Consider the following 25,136-nt stretch of genomic DNA (forward strand, 5'->3'; position numbering starts at 1 on the left):
GATAGGTTTAAGGGGAGAGAGATTGTCTGGGCAACTAACATTTTTAACAACAATGTGTTTCATGCACCCAGAGGAATGGATGGGTGAACACGAATTCCTAGGACTGTGTGAAACCCAAAAAAAGCTACCAGCCTGATCTCCGACTCTGCCTTTGTGCATTCTGGCGGACCTGTCGCTCCCCAATAACATTTTCCAAAATGGCTGGACAACCACGCCGTCCACACGCACACTTGAAAACAAATGAATCTATATTCATGTTTACTTATTATACATCAGCACTGTTTATTTGATTAAGAACACACAATCAGAAGTAAAAATGTATATATATCATTTCATTTATTTCAATTATTAGGTATAACCCTGTGAGCCATGCGGCTCTTGACTCGGATGCAACCGCAGCAAAACAAAAACATGAACAAGAAAACGTCTTAAAGTGGCTACACGCAACAGAAAAATACTGGAAAAAAACAGCAAAAATATACATATACACTGCGTCGGTGTTTAAATCAAAATACCTGCATTACATGCAATTTAAATAAATAATATGTACATTTTATATACACTTCATAATGAACAGTCCTTGCACATTATACCAATAAAATAAATTATGCGAAGACCCAATGATCAACATAATAGGCAAAGTGGTTTACAAGCTACCTTAAATAATTAAATTACGTTAATCCTTATACAGTATATATAATGACCACATTTGGTGTATAGTCATGTAGTGGTGATGTTCATGAAAGATTGCCAGGTCGCCAGGATCACAAAATCCACCTCTGATGCTTTCGACAGGTGCTGAAAAAAGATAAACAGTCAATTACACATCCATTAATCGTTTGAAAATTGTAAAATGTGGTTTAAGAGGCCATATTTGTCTGGGCAATCGAGTGAACTGTTGAACTATTGAGAGGACGTTAAACCCGCCACCACCCAAAACAGCCACTGAGTAAGGTTTGTCACGTAAACAAAACGTGCCATTTGGTTACTACTTCAGCACACCGGTGTGTTGGAGAGAAAACCCACAACATTTACAATTCGGTTACGACGTTTCGCTGGTGATTCCAACCAGCTTCTCAGGCGATTAGCCAGATTTGTGAATACGTCTACCTTGTTTCGATTTTAGATAGAGGTGAGTCAAGGAGAAGTCATCACAGTTAGCCTATCAGGGCCAGAGGGCGGTCAATGTAGTCGAAACATTGCAATGCATCGTGTTAATCTGAGAATATGCAGGACCTATTATCGGTTGGGCTATTCACAGTTAATGAATATGCAGTGGAATGCTTTAATGTTCAGCTTGTCCCACTCCGCACGTTCTATAGGTGCGCGATCTAACCCAAAACCTTTATTATCGACTACATTGGTCGCGAATGCATCAACCAGCCCAGCGCGTTAATTGGGTGTTGACCGACTCTCTGCGTTGCATTGCATTACATTTGCAAATTTTACTAAGTTTGTTTGATTTAGTGTGTTTTCTCTCTGTCTCCCCTCGTTTTGTTGCTCTTGTTTCCTGCAGTTGCGCCAGGTCTCTCATTGACATGCTAATTTATCTACCCCCCCCCCCCCACCTCTCTCTCTGCCCGCGTCTCTAAGGCCTTGACAAAGAGGCGTTGTTTCTCTGTGTGCCTATGTTGTGTGTCTCTCTGTGTCTCTGTGTTATCTCTTTCTGCTTGTGTGTCTGTCTATGTGTCTCCGTGTCTGTGTTTTATCTCTCTCTTAAATTTAGGAATCTTTGGAAGAACGTAATCAACCAGGTAGGGTGTTGACTGTTATGTTAGCCGACTCTCTGTGTTGTATTGCGTTACATTTCTAAGTTTACTAGGTTTCATCTTCTTGGTTCTTTTGGTAAAATCACGTAGAAGGGAAATAAATAATAATATTTTATTATGTTTCATTTTTATTATTTCCCTTCTACGTGACTTTACCGAAAGAACCAAGAAGATGAATCCATGCAGTCACGAAAGCTTCAAATCGAAATTTACTAGGTTTGTGTTCTCTTTCATTTGTACCTGACGATGACTGCTTGTGTTGCAATCGAGACGTCGTATGCTATTATTTAATTTATTATTTTCTCTTTCTACGTGACTTTACCGAAAGAACCAAACGAGTAATTCCGGCAGTCACGAAAGCGCCTAAATCAAGTTTAAATGCATACACGTTCAACTCTCAGCGTAAACTCACCAGCAATAGATGAGCAGCCCGACGCAAACGAGAAGCACCAACCCAAGGACTGCGATCAGGATGGCAGCAAGCACCTTCCAGCCTACATCGTTGGCACACGGCACATGGCACACAGCTCAAGCATCGAGAACAGCCGAAGACAATAGGGGGGCATCCAAAGTGAGCAGGACACTTTGTGCTTCAAAAAGGTTAATGTCTCACCTGGTTCAGGCACTTTAGTAGGCGGCGGGGTGCTGCTCAGCTGTGACGTGGAGCTGCTGGCCTGTGACGTGGAGCTGCTGGCCTGTGACGTGGAGCTGCTGGCCTGTGACGTGGAGATGCTGGCCTGTGACGTGGAGCTGCTGGGCTGTGACGTGGAGCTGCTGGGCTGTGACATGGAGCTGCTGGGCTGTGACGTGGAGCTGCTGGCCTGTGACGTGGAGCTGCTGGGCTGTGACGTGGAGCTGCTGGCCTGTGATGTGGAGCTGCTGGCCTGTGACGTGGAGCTGCTGGGCTGTGACGTGGCGCTGCTGGCCTGTGACGTGGAGCTGCTGGCCTGTGACGTGGAGCTGCTGGCCTGTGACGTGGAGCTGCTGGCCTGTGACGTGGAGCTGCTGGGCTGTGACATGGAGCTGCTGCTCGGCTGTGACGTGGAGCTGCTCGCCTGTGATGTGGAGATGCTGGCCTGTGACGTGGAGCTGCTGGGCTGTGACGTGGAGCTGCTGGCCTGTGACGTGGAGCTGCTGGCCTGTGACGTGGAGATGCTGGCCTGTGACGTGGAGCTGCTGGGCTGTGACGTGGAGCTGCTGGCCTGTGACGTGGAGCTGCTGGGCTGTGACGTGGAGCTGCTGGCCTGTGACGTGGAGCTGCTGGCCTGTGACGTGGAGCTGCTGGCCTGTGACATGGAGCTGCTGGGCTGTGACGTGGAGGTGGAGCTGCTGCTCAGCTGTGACGTGGAGCTGCTGGCCTGTGACGTGGAGCTGCTGGGCTGTGAGGTGGAGCTGATGGCCTGTGACGTGGAGGTGGAGCTGCTAAGTTGTGAGGTAGCGCTGATGGGTTGTGAGGTGGAGCTGATGGCCTGTATGGTGGAGGTGGAGCTGATGGGCGGTGAGGTGGAGCTAGATCTGATGGGCTGTGAGGTGGAGCTGATGCCCTGTGTGGTGGAGGTGGAGCTGATGGGCTGTGAGGTGGAGCTAATGGCCTGTGTGGTGGAGGTGGCGCCGATGGCCAGTGTGGTGGAGGTGGAGCTGATGGGCTGTGTGGTGGAGGTGGAGCTGATGGGCTGTGAAGTGGAGGTTGAGCTGATGGGCTGTGAGGTGGAGCTGATGCCCTGTGTGATGGAGGTGGAGCTGATGGGCTGTGAGGTCGAGCTGATGCCCTGTGTGATGGAGGTGGAGCTGATGGGCTGTGTGGTGGAGGTGGAGCTTGTGGGCTGTGAGGTGGAGCTGATGGGCTGTGAGGTGGAGCTGATGGGCTGTGAGGTGTAGCTGATGGGCTGTGAGGTGGAGCTGATGGGCTGTGTGGTGGAGGTGGAGCTGATGGGCTGTGTGGTGGAGGTGGAGCTGATGGGCTGTGAGGTGGAGCTGATGGCCTGTGTGGTGGAGGTGGAGCTGATGGGCTGTGAGGTGGAGCTGATGGGCTGTATGGTGGAGGTGGAGCTGATGGGCTGTGAGGTGGAGCTAGATCTGATGGGCTGTGAGGTGGAGCTGATGCCCTGTGTGGTGGAGCTGATGGGCTGTGAGGTGGAGCTAATGGCCTGTGTGGTGGAGGTGGAGCTGATGGGCTGTGAGGTGGAGCTGATGCCCTGTGTGATGGAGGTGGAGCTGATGGACTGTGTGGTTGAGGTGGAGCTTGTGGGCTGTGAGGTGGAGCTGATGGGCTGTGAGGTGGAGCTGATAGGCTGTGAGGTGTAGCTGATGGGCTGTGAGGTGGAGCTGATGGGCTGTGAGGTGTAGCTGATGGGCTGTGAGGTGGAGCTGATGGGCTGTGTGGTGGAGGTGGGGCTGATGGGCTGTGTGGTGGAGGTGGAGCTGATGGGCTGTGAGGTGGAGCTGATGGCCTGTGTGGTGGAGGTGGAGCTGATGGGCTGTGAGGTGGAGCTGATGGGCTGTATGGTGGAGCTGATGGGCTGTGAGGTGGAGCTAGATCTGATGGGCTGTGAGGTGGAGCTGATGCCCTGTGTGGTGGAGCTGATGGGCTGTGAGGTGGAGCTAATGGCCTGTGTGGTGGAGGTGGAGCTGATGCTCTGTGTGGTGGAGGTGGAGCTGATGGGCTGTGAGGTGGAGCTGATGGGCTGTATGGTGGAGGTGGAGCTGATGGGCTGTGAGGTGGAGCTAGATCTGATGGGCTGTGAGGTGGAGCTGATGGCCTGTGTGGTGGAGCTGATGGGCTGTGAGGTGGAGCTGATGGCCTGTGTGGTGGAGGTGGAGCTGATGCCCAGTGTGGTGGAGGTGGAGCTGATGGGCTGTGTAGTGGAGCTGATGGGCTGTGAGGTGGAGCTGATGGCCTGTGTGGTGGAGCTGGTAATGGTGGTGTCGCGGGCTGGAAGATCGTAGCAAGCACCACATATGACAGAGACAAAAAAAACAATGTGCATCAGTTATGTGTACATATATATAACTCGATTTACCCACATTCCTGATTTATCACAGGCAATTGCTTACTATACCTACCCACTGCCCTGTACATAAAAGAACGACACAATACAAAGAGTCCGTGATCGGTGGTGTGACCAGCACCACAATCCCATAGCTTTGGCTCGCCAGCGGCGATGTTTCGACACTGCACCAGACTGTCACGTAAAGACAACTCAAATTAAAAGAGGCATATGATAGGTTTCGTTTGCCACGTTCACATCATGTCAAATGACCAAATCGTTTGGAACAGCACCCGATCTTGTCAGATCATGGAAACTAAACCGGGCAGAGCCTGGACGATGCTTGCTTGAGTGACCAGCATGACTGTTACAAGCTGCAGATCTATGTGTTGGGCAGCACCATACAATCGGCTGCTGTACTGTAAGAAATCCATCCTCCAACGTGTATGCTACTCTCCACCTTCTGCAACCTAAATTGACCAGCGTGGTTAAATCTTGACTGAAAGCTTTCCTGACTGCAGGAATTCAAATGCTGGGGTCACGTAGATAGCCACCTATCGACATGACTTTACCGAAAGACCCAAAAAATTTGACCGGCATGGTGAAGTATGGTCAAATGACCCCCGCAAGCCACAAGAGGTGCGGGGAGGCCATCATGCAGCAGTTAATTGACCAAAGGGCTGTGCATGTAAACTGCTTTTTCTGTTTAGTTTGTTGTCCTTCCACCACACCTCCGATGAGCACAGTTGGCTACGTAACGTACGAAATGAAGTTTAACATACGAATGTCGCAAATATGGGCGGCTCGAAATCGGTTGTTTGAATTGCAGCGCGGGGCACTAACACGGTGCTACCGCTCTTCACGTGAATAAAACTCGCACATTCGTCAATGATGCTGACTTAGCAGGTAAAATTATAACATTTTACGACACTTCATGGGGTTAACCCTTCTTCATAGCACGCAGAGAAGTCGCGCATGCACACCTCTGTTATAGCAGTACACATCAAACTGCCGAGGCAGCAAGGTGGTGAGGTGAAACAGTCCCACGTAGCCTCGCGCACAGGTGATGGCGCTTTTCACGCGTGGGAGCACGTAGGTGTTGGGCTCGGAAATCCAGCCATACCTGCACGAATCCACACAGGGCAGAATGGAGAACAGCAGAGTTTAACAGCACTGTCACTCGTTTCCAAACCAAACACACGCGCGTGGATGTGTTAGTGCTCCGGTGTCGACGTCGGTGGGGTTTTTTTTAAAAAGTATATATTTAATGTGCAGCAAAACGTAATTCTGCATCGGCATTCACAAATTCAGGTGGCGTCTAAACAGGTAAAAAAAAAATTAACTAGCACAAATTTTTAATAAATACGAAACTAGGGAAGGCACTGGACAAAGTATTGAATTGAAAGAGATATCAGTAGCAAAACAAATATTAAAACATCTGATACGACAATCTTTTTTCCATCTTGACTTAAAGCTTTCGTGACTGCAGGCATTTATATTATTTGGGTCTTTCGGGAAAATCACGTAGATAGGTCCAAAGGTTATTTTCTTTGAACCTGTCGATCTACATGACTTTAGCGAAATACCCAAATAATATGTTTTTTTCATTTGTGCCAGCTTTGTCCTATTATTGCGAATGCACTCTTGGGTTGTAAATGTCGGTTTTGGGGGCTCTAAGCATGGACTACTATGAAGCCACCGGCCAAAATTGTGGTGATTGCTTCATTATTAATTGGTTTCTATTACAGCTGACGTTTCGCATTCTCGGACAAGACTGTTGAGTCAGAGTCCTCCGCGTTCCACGAAACTTCGGCATGGGTTCGTCTCTGTGGGAGTCTCTCAAAGTGGGAGTCCCTCCATGGCACTCCCACGTTCATACCGCCAGTATTGACTATACGTAGATACATGCAATAACCACGACGCCTGCTCGTAAACGTGTGACTCACAATCTCAACGATTGTGCGTTCACATTCCGCTGAAAGGGGTCGACTCTGCCCTTCATCTCTCTAGATTTTTTTTAATTATTTAAGCGCCACTTTCTGGGGAACTCAACTGCGATTTAATAATGAATGTGGTTTTAATTTTGGCACGAAGACACTTTGACTTGACTTTGAACCTTTTAAAATTATTCATCGTCATTACATTGCATACACGGTGTACTGCCTACGACAAAATAAACCAGAATGTGACAAATATCACCTCTGAAGCTTAGCGGGGTTAATCCTGGATCGACACCCAACCCGTGATTATCAAATGTTATCGGCTGCCACGGCGCTACGTTGTGGGCAGCAGCAGAGGTGTGTGTGTGTGTGTAAAAATCCATTGTTGTACCATACTTCTATGCCCCCCGTACACAATGTGTTACCTGCATTGCTCGTAATTAAGGGCAGTGGCGTCCTGTAGGTTTCTCAAGGTGGCGATGGTAAATCCAAGTTGGATGCAGGCGTCGCGCGCCTGGTCCTGCGTCAGCTGGTACCGGCCCAGGGCTGAGGCCACCAGGACGACCCCGTTCAAGCTGTATGGAGATACGACCGCTGGGGCTGCTCGTTTTGCTCGGACCGCTCCGATCGCTATATCGGCACAAAAGAAGTGAACACAGGTCAGTGCGGTTAAGACAGTGGGACAAAAGGTGTACATTATTCGGGTGATATGTTGAATGTACACTGTGCGCATTGTATTTGATAGGACATGACCGTCAATTTACACCGAGCGATGTCATTAACTAACGTATCATCACGTAGAAAAAAACAAGAATATGAATCCCTGCAGTCACGAAAGCTTTAAATCAGAATTTAACGTATCATCGTTGGTCCCCCCGATGTCATATATCAAGTCGAACAAACTGTGCGTACACAATCACTACAGATTGAGTAAGTGGCTGATGTACATTTTCATGATACGCTAGCAGGGCTAGAAAGCTCATTTGGGCACAAATAATACTACGTTTATTGTCATATTTATAACATTCCAAAACCAAATTCACATAAAGTTATACATTATACAATTGTTATTATACCATTACAATCACTTGCCAGCACGTAAAATACTTGTTTCACCTGAAGACGACCGCTTGCGTTGTGGCCGAAACGTCGTGAGAATTTTATTGTGTTATTTTATTATTTTATTCTCATTCAACGTGACCTTACCGAAAGAACCAAAGAAGATACTTGTTTCATACTTTATATTAAGCAGCAGATAACTTAATGGATTACAGGCATGTGTACACAAAAACAATCATTGAATTATATTATTTTCTTGAACTGATCACATGTATCTGAGGTGGAAAATTATAATTTTTCACTGAATAAAATTCGTTTATAGAATTGAGCAGAGGTAAAAAAAATTCCCAGTTGAAGTAAGGCAATAATCAAAATTGGCTATTACTTCCTTTTTATTCAGCTGCTAGAATCTCTATGTCAATGGCATTTTGAGAGAAAATCCACTTTTACAGTCTATTAAAAAGACTGCCCTCACCATGAGAATGTGGACGAACAACCACTGGCTCAGGGCTGGCAACAGAGATAATAAATACATTGCTCGTTGGAGCAGGGAAAAACACTCTCACCCATCGTTACCTAAATTAACTTGTGATGTATAGTTAAGAACATCCTAAAATCTTAAAACAAAACAACACATACACAAATTTGGTATGTGCTAAATACTGTGAGTGAAACAAAAAAATACCCAGCGAGTGGCGAGTGATTCAGTTGTCGCGTTAGGTAGTCAAGTTTATATAAAATATAGTAGCAATGTGCAACATTCCTGCAAAAGCAAACTACCGTAGAGACCTAGACAAATTAAAAAAAACAATGTAATACAATTACAAAATGGATAAAGATACAAAACGAAAGCACAGTACACGCGATTTGCCCATGGTATCGAACGCAACATGATGTGACATGCATCTCAGCTAAGACGAAGGGTGTGAAGTTTTGCGACCACTTACAAAAGGTGCTGGCAGGAGCCAGGCAGAAGAGAACCATCGCGAATGCGGCCAGAAGACCAGCTCTGCTCGTTGTCTCCATCGCTTTGCTGCCTATTGCCACCTGTAGAATCTCTTCAGAGGGGGAATGCACGAGCGAATTAACTTCCACCAGAGTTGGTGCCCCCCTTTTTGTACTCTCGCGGTAGGATATTTTTATCCCTTGAGGTAACGTTCATCTGACGTGCGCATCCTGGTCGTGAGTCACGCCCTGCGGCGCAACCGTCTTTGGGGCTTGCCCAAACCCCACAATCTGACACGAAGCACGGCCCTCCTCGAGTGGTTCACGCGTCGCGCGCCACACCCTCGACGCATCGTGCCGTTCTTATTGCGTTTGAGCGAGCTCTATAACGTGCCTTTGGCTCTGTGTCACTTTTTTTTTACCTACGTCAATGGCACATACGAGCTGCGAAATATTGCGCACTATTCTTTGGGTCTTTCGGTAAAGTCACGTAGATAGGTAAAAAAAATGACAAAAAAACTACGACGTTTCGATCGCAACACAAACGCTCGTTTTCAGGAAAAGGGACTTGTGTTATTTTCCTGAAGACGACCGCTTTGTGTTGCGATCGAAACGTCGTAGTTTTTGTTATTTTTGTTATTTTCTTTAAATCTATCTACATGACTTTACCGAAAGACCCAGAGAATATGAATTCCTGCAGTCACAAAAGCTTTAAGTCAAGATTTATTATGCACTATATTGCCTTTATTGAGAAATATCTCTGTGTTTAAATCGGGGTTTGAGTCTTATTTCGGCCAGAGGTTCCGGTGCATTCACGGCAGCTAAGTTAAGGAATATTAACACAACAGCAATAATACAATAATTCCAGTCACTTGTCTGACAGTTGTGTAAAAGTACAGTCTGATAGTAATTATATCGCCTTTGGTATGAATACACACAGCTTTAACCGAGAAGAGCAGAAAATTATTTGTTATGGATGATGATGGTAAAGTATTGTTTGACCATCATAAGAAAAATAAGTTTTGGTCAGCTAGAGGTAGCAGTGAATCAATTACATACAGTTCGGTAATACAACACCGTGACTCCTTCCAATGAAACGATATATTTTATGTCTCAATGTTTTAAAATTAAAAATGCATGAGCAACGCACTAGCCATAGCAAAATAATATATGTGATATAAAACTAAATTAAAACAATACCCACTGAGGTTATCCATATCGTAAGTGGAATATAACTTGTATTAAAATTATTTTGAATATGCAACGCCAACGAATGTTGTGGTTTCTGTTACGCACTAACTAACTATTGTTGGATTTAAATGTCATCCTATTAAAATCTTCATACATGTGTAGTGACATCGCGGGATGTCAACGTGCAGTGCCGGCCATAGAGAGGCACGGCGTGCGGTGTCACGACATCACAGACACCGCTATGGTGTGGGTGTAGTACAGGCCATAGAGGGGCACGGCGTGTGGTGTAACGACATCGCGGTCACCACAGTGGTGTGGGTGTAGTACCGGCCCTAGAGGGGCCCGGTGAGCGCTGATTGATGCGCTGGATGGCACCACGCTTGGCGTGGAGTGCCAATCCTACAGGACAGGTTGTGTGAGTGCTGGCCGTAGGAATGAGGTAACTAAAGGCGATGGCACTCTGGTTGACCCGGGAGGACACGTGACCAGTTAAGTCTACAAACGGGTTCCAAGTGGGGTGGTCACGTGGTTGGGACCCAGATCCTTCCCGAGGTTTCCTGAAGGTGGGCGTGTCCAAGGGCGGAGCCGGCCAAGCCGCAGAGAATATAAGCCGGGTCCCGGGACGGACCGTGGTTGTTGTTGTTCATCCTGAAGAAACCTTCGTCAATGTTCTCTGTTCAACGAGTCTCCAACACGTGGACCTGGACCCAAGCTGTGGTCCCGGTCCATAGTAGCTAGTTACGTTGTAATCAGTGTAGTTAGCCTGGTGGTTACCACCTGGCTAACTACACAAATTATGTTGTAACTAGTGTAGTTAGCCTGGTGGTCACCACCATAGGTTGTTATTCTGTTAAGGGGAAGTTTCCCCGTGTGTTGGAGTTGAATAAATGTGTTGCCTCTCCAAGTATGCATCTGCGACTCAGTTGAACCAATTACACATGCAACAACAGAAGCAATGCACCAAAACATTGCATTAAAATACAACACATTTGCAAACAGTTTTGTAATAGAATTTCCATATATAGAGATGTTTAAAAATAAAAAGAGCAAGAAAAACATCAATACGTGTAAAGTATAATGCAACATATATTTTAATATTCAGGAAATGTTATGAAAAATACATTCGCGTTTCCAATGAGTCAAATATAAGGAGTGGTCCCACACTGGATTATGGAGAGACATAGCCAAGGCTGACATGACGTTCACGAAACGGCCAGCGATTTCAGTGTGAAATAGCAATGCTCAATACAGAATAATAGATAATGCCTATCATTTTGCCTTTAAACTTCATACGTTGGCCACTTTGTTGAATATTCTTTGGTTCTTTCGGTAAAGTCACGTAGGTGAAAAAATAAAAAAAATTTAAATGAAAAAATTAAATCACAACGTTTCGATTGCAACGCAAGCAATCATCAGGTGTGACAACCACAGCAATATATTTTTTTTACTGAACTTGAAATTAACAAAAAAAAGTAATTACAATTATAACAAAATAGTCAATTGATAAAAGTTGAATTCAAAGCAGCCTCACGACATAATCATTATATATTTGTGATGTGTAACTGGGTATCCCACACAGATGCCCTGGGCCTCCCCTAGGTCGATTCAGCCTCAAATGAGTACCTGGTGCGGTGTGTAAACATCGCCACACGGGAGACAAAGGCGGCCGGGCGTGGTGCTGGCCACCCACCCCCTCGTGCGCCGTACCAGCCTTCATAGGTGCTCGCTAACAGCACTTGCCCCAACAGTCTTTTCAGGCTAACGAAGACCGAACACACAGATGTGCATACAAAGAGCTGTTTGGCTCAATGGGGCTTTACTCGGGAAATAGACTTCTGATAAACTTCTGGTTCTGAGGTCACTTCAGTTGAATATCCTCTACTTACTAATACATTACTTGAAACAAATTACAGAACTATATTTGCAGCTCACCTGAGTCCGTCATTATGATTAGCACGGTTGGCTAAGTAAGGTGCGAAAGAAGTTTAACATACGTACATACAAGAGTACCACTTTGTGTAAAGTCCACAATTATTATCTTGACCTCCACCAAGCAAATGTGGAACTGCCACCATTGAAATTTAATTAAAACAATAATTACAGTTCGTTGTATGATTGTATGTTGATGTACGTTCACCTTCTTTCGTACCGTACGTAGCCAACCGTGCTAATCGGAAGGACAAAACAAAACAAAACACAAAAAGCAGTTCTAAAGAAAGTAGTTCTCGATCATGATTATTTAAAAGTGGATAGCTCCTGTGGCTTCCGAATAGTGCTGGGGGGTTGGCAACCTTCGAAAGAAGAAGAGCCATTTTATTTGTTTCCGTCTTTGACCAAAATGGTACGACAGCCACGTAACGCGCAGAGCTACTTGTACGCAAACCCAGCAGCTGACAACACACAATCCGACTTAAACTAAATCGGTGATTAGTGCCCCCGCCCCCCGCTTAGTTATTCTTGAACAATACAGTTTGTTGTACAATCAATTTGTTGTCACATTCCATAGTTACCCAATTGCCTTCCGTATTTCACCTATTATGTTAACGTTAAATTATGTTTAACATTTCAGGGTTTTTTTACATTTATTGTACATTTTTTGTTGTCGCCACCGAGACATTCCATAGTGACCCCATTCCCTGCCGCATTTAATCTATTAAGTTTACGTTCAATTTAGTTCAACATGTACGTTTCTTTTAAACGGCTGACCGCAAAGGGGGGGGGGCGGGGGGGAGGTGGGCAGCCAAAGAGCTGCAAGGGGGGGGAAGCGAAAGAGCCACCGTGGTGCGACTCCACAGTGGCAGGTGGCCGATCCCTTGGTCACAGAGGCCTCTTCCTAAATCCACTTGCTGGATGAAGGACTTCCAATACCTCACCAAAACTCGACCACACTGGTCAGTATGCAAGATCAGTAAAGCAGAGGAATTGCTGGGGGGGGTTTTGTTGTTGTTGTTTAAACGAAAGCATGAATATTTAACGTTACTGTCCCACGAATTGTACGTCAGCATTATATCCACGCACATGTGAACGTCGATGTTTGCTAATCATAGAACCTGAGAGCATTACATTAGTTATATTGTAATATACCACGTTGGAGGTTGGGCGGGGGGGGAGGGGAGATGATGATTGTGGAGCAGTGGTTAGCTAGCGCTCTACTCGAGTTTGAACCCCAGCCGTAGCTAACGACAGCATTGAGTGATAATATCTAAATCGTTGCTGCACTCCCCCCCAAAACTTTCACCACTCAAAATCATGAACGTGAAGTTTGGCCAACTAACCACCTCGACTGACGCTGCGTGGGGAGGCTGGTATCAAGCAGTGGATTAGCAAGGGACTGTAAATGATAATGTTACACATGATCATAACCATGTTGGTAGAATAGTGATACTCTCATAACTGAGAATGTGAGTTCAATTTGCAACAAATATAACCCGGTCCATCATCTCTTAGGGGTGAATAAAATTAGTATCACTGTGGGAAGTCAACAGTTGTAATATATGTTGAACGTCTGTTGCACCTTCCGCAGCTAATCGTGCTAATCGGAGGTGCGGATGTGAATTTAAACCACTGTCTCAGCCTCTCAGGATTATCACCTCGTTCCAATGCTCTTCTTAAGCATGGAAGCATTTTGAAATGTGATCTAATCACTAAGTACACGCGTCTCGTGCTGTTTAATGGACTGTAACTAAGCAATTCCTTAGTTATTTCAGATGAGAAATAGAAATAGTTATTTCAGATGAGAAATAACTCTTACGGCAGTGACTTGGAAATATACTTGAGTGTAACATGACATTTAAAATGTAACGTATGTTGTTTTTTTAATCACATGTAGAGAGAGAGAGCTTGTATTTCACAAACTGTCATAGAGTTCAGCAGTGGTTGTGCTCTGGACAGACTGCTCCACACCATACAAACGTGGAAATGTCCATTCCTGCCTGAAGAACCATGGGTGCCTGCGTGAAGAAGCATACCCTTTAAACGTTTGCTTTCACATTCATGATTAAACATGGTTATCTAAGCACCGGTGTCAAAAATGCCATCTATTTACATCAAGTAACCCATTTAATTACGTGAAGACATTTGAGTGACGACATGCTTCACAAGTCATCGCTTCTTGGGCTCAAAGGGCGTTGTATATAGGGCAATATAGTTTGTGCTCATTGTCCTGGAATTATATCAATTGACGTGAACAAATTTTTCTAATTGACGTGAAGATGTGCAACTAGAGCCTTGGAGCGTCAGGAGACTGAGACCCAAATAGCTCTACTGGTCTATTTGAGGTGTTTTAAGAGGGAACTTGTTGCAGCAATAAAAGCCCTTGAGGGATGAGTGACTTGAGCCGACGCACGACTGCGCATTAAGGTCACACAACGCACGTTCAGTGATGAAATCATGAGGTATGGCTTCTGAATCGCGAGGTTACACTGAGTTACGACCTATGTCACAGAACTTGATGGCACAGGCAACAATTCCCCAGAACAGCCTGGTGCAGGATTGTTCGGGCTGATATTGTGCACTGAATATGAGCAAACGTGAAGGGAAAACACTGTTGTTGGTGTAGAATTATGTGAGTTTGAAGATGATTAATCCCATAATCTCCGAAGGATTGATGGCAAGCACACATAGAAACACTGTCTCATGCTTGCCACTTTAATATGCTCGGTTTTAATTGAAGAGTGTTTTTTTCTGGATATAATTATCGTAAATGATTAGAGGCCATCGTCATTAAAGATAGTAGTAATAATAATGACGCTCTGATAAAGGCTCTATAAACGAAGTTCAAACACACCGACTTAGGTTTGACAAAGATATTGGGAGAAGGTGAAAGCGATCATAACTTGTCTATGAGTAGATCTTTAGTTGACTGGATAAATTGCTTGATGACGTTAAAATATTGAAAATGCAGGCTATTCTGTCAATAATCGTGGAATTTTAAATGATCTGCAAAAGCAGACGCAACATTTGCCCTGGGGGACAAACTGCTAAGGTTGGACTTGGTGGAGGATCGAGTTGATAGGTGGCACGGATCGAGTGAGGCCACCGTTTCTTTGCAAGTGGAAAACGCTCCCAAGAGAGAAGGGGTGGCTCCTCTTCAGTTGAGGCGGAGGGGGGGGGGAGGCGGAGGGGCAACCGCAGTCGTGAAACGCCAACGTCAGAGAGGAGAATAAACTACGACGAGTGTCTAAACAACAACAACAACACAAGCGCGGAAATCGTGGGGTTGCTTGAAATTACACCGAGAGGAACGCGCCAATGTTTTTGGACGCACGCAGGTTAAATCCGTGGTTCAAAATGAGTCAGGCCATTCTGTTAATAGCTACAACACGTAGAGAGGTATTGCGGTGATGAAGCTTTCACAGCTTTGCTTTGACACTCTTGCATCAATTGTGATATAAGGGGCCGTCCGTAAATGACGTCACGCACCTGGGGGGGGGGGGGTGGTCAGACATTTGTGACGATGTGTGACGAGGGGGGGAGGGGAGGGTTTGAGAAATGTGACGTCACATCAAAATGCGCAACTTTAAATAAATATCAATTAAATAGAACTGTTATAACAACACTATTGTTTTTATTTCATTATAAACTATTTGATTACCTTTTATTTATTCCATGAAGGAGCATTTTGCTTCTCCATGGGAGAATGGAGAAGCATAAATTTGGTTAAAAAATGTAATGATTGTTATTAAACATTTTGATTCTAATGATTCTACCAGAACTTTTCATTCCGTGGAATGAATATTTAATTGTTATAATTGTACTATCCATTTTGCTTCGTTCTACTACAAAGTTTAAAGTATTTTTTATAGTTATAATTACTTTTCATATTTTATATTTATAAGAGAATTTCCATATCATATTCTGAACATCTGCAGTTTTAGTTAGACGTTGAATATTTTCAAGTGAATTTTATGCTAAATTTCAGCTTTCCAACGCATCCTTTTTAATAAATGTTCTGTACCTACAACATCAGAGTGCAGCGCCACATTAAAAACGCACTACAATGACAATAGTTTAAAGTTATTTGAAGCATGTTTTATTTTCAAAATGGAAATATGATTTGGGGGGGGCAGAGCTTTGTGACGTCATATTTGAGGGGGGGTCTGACTTTTTGTGACGCCGTGTGACGAGGGTGGGAGGGGGAGTCAAAAATCGGCCAAAATCGCGTGACATCGTTTATGGATGGCCCCTAAAAGTACACAAGTTAAATAACAATAGTATTATTAATGATGCTGTACAGGACGACAATCGTCAACGTGAAGTACGGTCAAACACCCGACACCCACCCCTGCCAGAACTGCACGGGAAGGTTCTTATCCAGCAGTGCATTGACAAAGGGCTTGTACATCTGTACATTTTAAGCGCGCGATGCAATTCTATCTGTGTTTGGTCGAGCAGGGAGACTCTCAAAGGTGAGAATGTGAGTTCCAATTGCAACGAGCCTAATTGAGTTCCACCATCTCTCGGGTGTGAATAGAACCACGTGTGTCTGTGTGTCGTCAAGGTGCTCGCTAGCAGCACTTGCCCCAACAGTCTGTTAAGGCTACACGGGAGGTCTTTGTATGTCCGCTGAACTTCTTTCACGAAGTACGTAGCCATCCGTGCTCATTGGAGGTGCCGAGTATCAACTTCGGGGAAAAATTCAGCGGTTATTTTTGTTACAACTATGAAATTTAAACGACTGTCTCAGGATCACCGAAAGAGACGAGCACCTCCTTCCGATGCTCATTTTTCCACACCTTCAATCAGCGCGGTCAGCTACGTACGATGCAAAAGAAGTTCAACGTGGATACATACATTTAAGCATGGAGACATTTCGATAAGAATTCTATTCACCACGTGCACATATCTAATGTTGTGTAAGAGACTGTATTTAATACGCTCTTCATTTATTTGAGGTGAGAAATAACTTTTCCAACAGTAGCTTGGGAATATACATGCGTGTAGCATTATAGCGTGACGTCTAAAATGTAACATACCGTAGAGTTCGACAGTGGAATTTACATTCCTGCCTGAGGGTTGCCGATGGTTGTGTGAACATGTATGTGAACCTTTGACCTTTTATTTGAGATGCACGGTTATATATGGATCAGTGCTAACAATACATACATCGCTGTGATGAGTGACACAACGCCCTTATTGCATGCGTTAAAAGCCATAACTTCTTGGGGTTGAAAGGGCATTGCTGAAAAGGTAAGGGGCCGTCCATAAATGACGACACGCGATTTATGCGGATTTTTAACCCCCCCCCCCCCCCTCGTCACACGGCGTCACAAAAAGTCAGACCCCCCTCAAATATGACGTCACAAAGCTCTGCCCCCCCACAAAAAAAAACACATTTCCATTTTGAAAATGAAACATGCTTCAAATAACTTTAAACTATTGTCATTGTAGTGCGTATTTAATGTGGCGCTGCACTCTGATGTTGTAGGAGAGAACATTTATTAAAAAGGAGGCGTTGGAAAGCTGAACTTAGCATAAAATGCACTTGAAAATATTCAACGTCTAACTAAAACTGCAGATGTTCAGAATATTATATTGAAATTCTCTTATAATTATAAAATATGAAAAGTAATTATAACTATAAAAAAATACTTTAAGCTTTGTAGTAAAACGAAGCAAAATGGAGAGTACAATTATAATAATCACATATTCATTCCATAGAATGAAAAGCCCTGGTAGAATCATTAGAATCAAAATGTTTAATAACAATCATAAAAACAAATTATGCTTCTCCATTCTCCCATGGAGAAGCAAAATGCTCCATCATGGAATAAATAAAAGGTGACCTTAGTAAATTTAAATAATCAAATAGTTAATAATGAAAATGTATGAAAATTAGTGTTGTTATAACAGTTCTATTTAATTAACATGTATTTAAAGTTGCGACTTTTGATGTGACGTCACATTTCTCAAACCACCCCTTCCCCCCCTCTTCACACATCGTCACAAATGTCTGACCCCCCCCCCCCCCCCTAGCCCCTAGGTGCGTGACGTCATTTATGGACGGCCCCTAATATCGTCTACGCTCCTTGTCTCATGAACACAGAAACGACGCGGCACTTCCGATATTTCAACTCTAAAATGACGAAGCCACGAAGAGTTGCAATGGTGCATCCAGGCGTGGTCAGGGTAAATTGGTAGCGCCTTCTGAGTGACGAATGGCTGGAGCTGATGTCGTTACAAACTCTCCAATGTGCGACTCTGGTCATCCAGAACAGGCCATGCAGCACGTGACCACGCAATGCCCGGTTCGCAAAATACGAAAGAGACATCGCAGCTACGATACACTCTGCTACTTCTCCCGACGCGGTCATCTGGCTTAGCCATCTGAATGGGAAATTGCAGCTGTTGCTCTGCATCTACATCAGCCGTACGATAAGAAGATCAGCGGCATCATCAGCAGCCAGGGTCGATCCACTGCTGGATGAATGCCTCTCCGAGCCTTCTATTATAAAATGATGATGATCCATCATCATCATCAGCCACTGCGCGACTGTGGGTCAGCCAGAACGGACCGTACAACGTATAACGACTCAATGCGCCAATCCACAAACACGAAGGGGACATCACGATGACGAACTCCGCTACTGCTCCTGAAGCGGTCGTCTGGGCTTGCCCACCTGCATGTCAAATTGCAGTTGTCGCTGTGCGTCCACATCAGCAGCTGTACGTGAGAACAAGAAGCGGATGTACAGGTGCCCATTGACATCAAAGGGCCTGGAGAATAACAGTATATCATCTGTGGCTGTTGGTTGCATCGATAAGGATAAGTCATAGTTGATTATTTATGGGTTCTCGTATTTGAGTTGAAACGGTGGGAATCAATGCAATAGGCGGTCCATTGTAGTAAAGTGCTTGCAGTAAACGCATAAAACATTGATTTTTGTATTTAACGACATTTTTTACATCTGTGTATGCATGTCACCGCTTTGCACACCATAAACTAAGCGTTCACATGGAGACTGGGTGTGTAGGTGGGATCTGCGTCATCTGCCCGAGGCACTGGGAGGGGTCGACTTGCCCATGCTTGGCAGGATACTCGGCATATCACTCCGACACATGTATATGTAACTGAACATCAAACCACAAACGCTAAGTCTAACCACTTTGGAATTTGTGATGGGATTTGGCGGGCATGTCTTTATATGGACATTTAACCTCACACCCTTCCGTTGTATCTTAAGAATCATACTTCTTATTCATACTTCTGTTAAGTGGTGAGTTCACTTTTAATCTGGGAAGCTTTCAGCCACTGTTCCTGGGTTTCGGATTTGGAAGTCTATGAATGTAATCTCTTCACATCTTGCGCCTCCGATTAGCACGGCTGGCGACGTACAGTGCAAAAGAAGTTCAACCTACATACTGTACATTGTCATGAATTGATTTTCGGACTTTGCAACTTAAAATAAATCCATTTCCATATTATACGTATGAAATCAAGGTGTATCCTAGCTCGAACAAATATTTCGTGGCTGTGATCCAATTGTATAAACTCTACATTCTTATGACAGGGGCGAGTCACATCATAGCTCCTACTCCGTGCTAAATGATCAGATGTGTATGCAGGGTTTGATGGTGCTACTTTCCACGCAGCTACATCCTGCTCTAGATGAGACCATATTGGTAAATATGTGCACGGTGTACCTAAAGGCATTATGAAACAAACATATTTCGACAACAGTGTGAACGGCACGCTGAAATGTTGGCAACATTTCCCTTACATCATCAGCCACAATCGAATCGCTGCTTGAACGAAGGAACCCTCAATCCTGATATCACATTTCCTCGTTCGCTTCACGAAGCAACGACTTGCTCTAGCCCCTGCACGCGAACTGATCTCATCACTCCAACGCGACGATGATCACCCACTCGGGCATTCACCCTCCTTTGGCTGCCATTCGAATGTAATTCTGCCATCAGCTATCACCACATCTAGTAATGTCTTGCCCACGACCTTTCATAACAGTTCTCCGAGCATCTGTCTTGCAGTTCAATTTCACAGCATACACCTCTGTGTGCTCCTACGTGTACTTGTCTGCACTTCTTAGCTTGTGTTCCATTCCCTTGGCCAGTTTCCACGTGTGCAATCCATGTCACAGTAGGAAATATGTGCAATGACGACTTGACACACTTCTCTTGAGATGGAACCTTATTGAAGGCACGTTGACGCTTGACATCAGGCGGAGACCCCCCCCCCCCCCCCCACTGCAACAGCCCTGAGTCTCCCGTGCATCTCCCCCTTTTATGCCGACCGAGGCCACGCCCCCCCCCTTCCAGAATCTTCTCGCTGACTCTGGACGCTCGCTCCATCGGCAAACTCTACCGTCCTTTTCCGTCACCTGACCCTTCTCGATCATTCCCGTAGTCACCAGTCCCTACGCACTCACAGCTGATACCACTGTCTTTGAGTGGTCAGTGGGTTCCCGCCAAATTCTTGGGATAGCGAACTTCATGGCTCTCTTTTCCCCTCTGTACCATCCTACAAAAATACATTTATTTCAGCCATGACTAATGTGTACGAGATTCTTGCAACGTTTTTCATATATGATATGTATTTTTTTCAATAACATTTAAAATTGTAAAACATTTGAAAATTAAAAATGTTTACAATTTTTAAAATTGTAACATATTTTATGACGTAAAATTCCGAGCAACATTTGTCCATCTTACCTCCCAGAGTTTTTTTTGCATTCCTCGCAGGTGAAATGAGGTGCCCAGGGTTTGTTTTGATCCCCGACAGGCATGCCGAAATATGCCTTGCAGGCCTCACACATCTTAGCAGATGCTTCCACAGAGTAATTTTGTACTCTTGTCTTGACAAATTGGCCGCAGACATCGCAAAATGCGTCTGCCGGATGCTTGCAGCCTCTTGATGCCATCTCAGAAAAATGCAGATATGTATCCACTTAAGCAGCTGGAACTAAACTGAACTGGTGGGCTTATATTACTGGAAAGTTCTAGAATGTTCTACAAGTTACTTCAAGTTTACTCAGCACTAAATCTATCTGCAATGTTCTGGAAAATAGGTAAATTTCAAAATATCACTGTCCTGGTCACAAAAGCAAAGTTTGTGGGGAATAATATCCATTTTATGTACTTTTGAGGCATAAGCAATTAGGAAATAACACTTAATACCCAGGGACAAAACAAATTTTGTTACACAGTGTAATCATTCTTGACTGAAAACACCTCCGTGTGTGGCAGTTGACATGAATTATGCTACTTAAAACCCAAGTATTATTATTGTTCTATTTTTTTTCATCTTAATATATTCTCTCGTCTCTCTATATCTTAGAAATACATCTCTCCACTGCTATTCGTCATATGAATGGATCTCTCTTCTACCTCATCTGCATTTACCTCCTGCCATCTCTCCTATTGCTTAAGAATACCTCTCCCTTCTGTCATGTTATTAATAATGTATCGCCGAACATCTTTCTCATATGTGGTCTTTATTCACGTCGTTCATATATTTATTTTCCCATATCACATCTCGGTGGCGAGATGTTAAATACCTCGCCTGGCATACGGAAGGTTGTGGGTTTGATCCCAATCCTGACGATGCCTGTATATCTGGACTTTGCATGGTCTCCCAATGGTCATGCGGATTTTTCTCCGGGTCCTCCAGTTTTCCCCTCCATATTTAGACACACGCATTTAGAGCATTTGGCTGCAATACATTTCCACACGATAAGCCACTTATTTGAGCTATAATATAGCTCGGTGTGGCCTTACCTGGTAAAATAAAAATATTGTTCGTTTCATTACATCTTTATTAATGTCAATGTACCGTACTTATACCACTACATCTCGATTACACCTTCATCATGAAACGTAGGACATAGACGCCGATTCTGGGCGAAAAATCGTATGTCGATGGGAAATTGATGGGATGTGAAATTGAGGTATGAAACGTCCTAAGCCACTGGGGAGGAGCTTTATCGTTCAGGATCTGATCTGTACATTGGCCACGTAAAAATAATAATGATTACTATTATTATAAGCTTCAAATCTAGAAAATAATAATGATGTATTTGCAAACGTGACAATCGTGCTGGGTGGCAGAGGGTTAATGACAGTTTTTTTACATAAAACTACATTATCTCGTGGCCTAACCTATAAACAAATACGGATCATCTTTTGCATATGATAACATCTCCACATTACCCTTGTCACTTTCATCTCACTCCATCTGTTGCCTTAATCTATCATATCACTATATCTCTCTCTGGCATTAATATCCATGTTTTTTGTCTACATGTCTCTCACCTAACTACTTTGCTTCGGGTTAGACCATGTAGGCACTGTATAATGCCAATATATTTGCTCACATGATAACTTGATTTGATATAAAAGTCATATTTTTTTCTCCACTTGTCTTCCTATAGCATTATCTTGCTTACACCTCCCTTACTTAATCTGATGAGGTATCTATCTCTCGTCTATATAAGGTTTACATTTTCTTTGGTTCTTTCGGTAAAGTCACGTAGAATGAGAATAAAATAATAAAATTGATAAAATAAAATAACACAATAATATTCTCACGACGTTTCGGCCACAACACAAGCGGCCTTCATCAGGTGAAGGGACGAGACTGTCTGGAGGACAGCGCTGGAGTGAAAAAGCCACGCTCAGATCACGACCTTTAAGCTGTGTGAGAAGAAACAAAGCGCCTTGACAAAGGAATTAGCATATAATTTAGCATTGAAATGGCTGAGTGATTAGCTTGTGACTGGTCACAGAAATGGCTATGTTAAAGTTAAAGCATACACATCCGCAAAGGCACCCCTTGACAAAGGAATTAGCATAGAATTTAGCATTGAAATAGCTAAGTTAAAGTATACACATCCGCAGAGGCACCCCTTGACAAAGGAATTAGCATAGAATTTAGCATTGAAATAACTGAGTGATTAGCTTGTAACTGGCCACAGAAATAGCTATGTTAAAGTCAGAGCATATACATTCACCGAGGCACCTAGCACAAATCAAACAGGAGAATTTAGCATTGAAATAACTAGGCAAATTTAGCATTGAAATAACTGAGTGATTAGCTTGTGACTGGTCACAGAAATGGCTATGTTGAAGTCAAGGCCTACACATCTGAGCTATTCACAATAACTGGGTATACAATACAATATATAATGAATACTACATAGTGAATCAATAAAAAAACTAAAATATAAATTACCTCAATGTTATCAATAAACTCTATATTCTCCAATCAGCTAAGCTACCAACAATAAGTCGTTATATATCACAATGCTATATGGCCTTCCAAAGATACACAAAGAAGATACACCCCTTCGTCCCATCATCTCTACTATCAACTCTCCCACCTATAAACTGGCACGTTTTCTTGCTGATATACTGCGACTTTTCACTGGAAAAACCACCTCTGCGGTACTAAATTCTACTCACCTGGTATCGACAATCAAAGGGTATTTCCCTGTTCCCAGACGACCTGCTTGTCAGTTTTGATGTGGTGTCCTTGTTCACCAAAGTCCTGGTACCTGACACCATCGCTATCATTGAAGACCTGGTTTATCAAGGATTGCATACTGATGTACCCCCCCTGGTGAGACATTTCTTAACCAACACATACTTCACCTGGAATGGAACTTTCTACAAACAAACTGAGGGCACCCCAATGGGCTCCCCCCTATCTCCGGTTGTAGCCAACGTATTCATGGAAAAATTTGAAACTGACGACATCCAGACTGCCACTCTACGCCCGACCTTATGGAAGAGGTACGTGGATAACACCTTTGTCATCTGGTCACATGGCCAGCCTGCTCTAGACCAATTCTGCAACCACATCAATTCCATACACCCAGCCATCAGATTTACCATGGAGGTCGAAAAAGATGGCAAACTACCCTTTTTGGATGTCTTAATTAAAAGGAGACATGATGGTTCAATGAGCCACTCTGTCTACAGGAAGGCTACCCATACAGATGCTTACTTGAAACCGGATTCCCACCACCATCCATCCCAGAAGAACTCCCTCATCAAGACCATAGAGCCCAATGCATTTCCGACCAGGAACACATTACCAGTGAACTCAAGCACGTACACCAGGCTCTCAGGGCTAATGGTTTCTCCGACTACACAATCCGCAAAGCCATCAATCCAGTCATGAAGAAGGATCCTCTTGTGGAGCCACTAAATACCATCACCTTACCCTACATTGCAGGGGTTACTAAAAAGATCTCCAAAATCCTGAATAAACACAAGATCCAGGTCCGATTCAACACAGTACATAAAATCCATGATCTAGTTCCATCTGTAAAAGATGCTGTTCCAGACATACAGTACCCGGGCGTTTACAAACTAAAGTGCCTCTGTGGTAGTAGCTACATTGGAGAAACCAAACGACATATCTCAGACCGCATCCGCGAACATAAAGCAGACTTGAAACACGGTAGAACGAACTCCTCTGCCGTGGCAGATCACTGATATAATTCAGTGGGCTCACATGACATTGACTTCTCCAAGACGGAGGTTCTTTGCAAACCAACCGGCTACCATGAGAGATTCATTCATGAGGCCATTCACATATACAAGCACAGAGACAATTTCAACCGAGAAGATGGATTCTGGCTTAGTAACCATTGGAAAGATGTTTTAAACCATTTCCGTTCTTAATTAATTGTATTTTACGATGACCTTCAGACCGCAGCTCTTTCGCTGGCATTGACTCTTAATACCTCTCACACCACAGTTAATGGTATGGTTTACAACATGGAGTATAACAGCGCCTCGCAGCTGTCTCTCTCCCCCTCCTCTGTTCCGACCATGGATGAACTCGTCCGTCTGAACGGGACCCGTAGCTATCCGTGTTGCTAAAGTTGAGGGTAAGAATCCACCCATTTTTTCGCCATATAGCATTGTGATATATAACGACTTATTGTTGGTAGCTTAGCTGATTGGAGAATATAGAGTTTATTGATAACATTGAGGTCATTTATATTTTAGTTTTTTTATTGGTTCACTATGTAGTATTCATTATATATTGTATTGTATACCCAGTTACTGTGAATAGCTCAGATGTGTAGGACTTGACTTCAACATAGGCATTTCTGTGACCAGTCACAAGCTAATCACTCAGTTATTTCAATGCTAAATTCGCCTAGTTATTTCAATGCTAAATTCTCCTGTTTGATTTGTACTAGGTGCCTCGGTGAATGTATATGCTCTGACTTTAACATAGCTATTTCTGTGGCCAGTTACAAGCTAATCACTCAGCT

General features: G+C 44.0%; 1 protein-coding gene and 1 long non-coding RNA gene across 3 annotated transcripts in view; one reads left to right on the forward strand and one right to left on the reverse strand.

The window, feature by feature from the left end:
• Window positions 1–257: 257 nt before the first annotated feature.
• Window positions 258–9,439, reverse strand: LOC116938789 (uncharacterized). Of its 2 annotated transcripts, XM_076055525.1 has the most exons (6): window positions 8,703–9,439; window positions 7,122–7,326; window positions 5,740–5,879; window positions 2,383–4,701; window positions 2,182–2,263; window positions 258–798 (listed from the first exon to the last, which is right to left on the reverse strand). In XM_076055525.1, exons 1-6 carry the CDS (start codon window positions 8,779–8,781, stop codon window positions 765–767), a joined length of 2,859 nt encoding a protein of 952 aa, XP_075911640.1. In that variant the 5' UTR covers window positions 8,782–9,439; the 3' UTR covers window positions 258–764. The 2 variants fall into 2 exon arrangements, with proteins under 2 accessions (XP_075911640.1, XP_032802308.2); XM_032946417.2 differs by lacking the exon at window positions 8,703–9,439 and having other exon boundaries at window positions 7,122–8,468.
• LOC142906856 (uncharacterized) overlaps window positions 1,396–25,136 on the forward strand; it is a 33,258-nt gene continuing 9,517 nt past the window's right edge. The window contains exons 1-2 of the long non-coding RNA XR_012930530.1: window positions 1,396–1,754; window positions 7,160–7,355. This is a non-coding gene — a long non-coding RNA (uncharacterized LOC142906856). The remainder of the gene's footprint in view (window positions 1,755–7,159; window positions 7,356–25,136) is intronic.

Source organism: Petromyzon marinus, chromosome 4 (assembly GCF_048934315.1).
Source record: "Petromyzon marinus isolate PM22_M1 ecotype Great Lakes invasive population chromosome 4, UKy_Petmar_22M1.pri1.0, whole genome shotgun sequence".
NCBI classification, from domain to species: domain Eukaryota; kingdom Metazoa; phylum Chordata; class Hyperoartia; order Petromyzontiformes; family Petromyzontidae; genus Petromyzon; species Petromyzon marinus.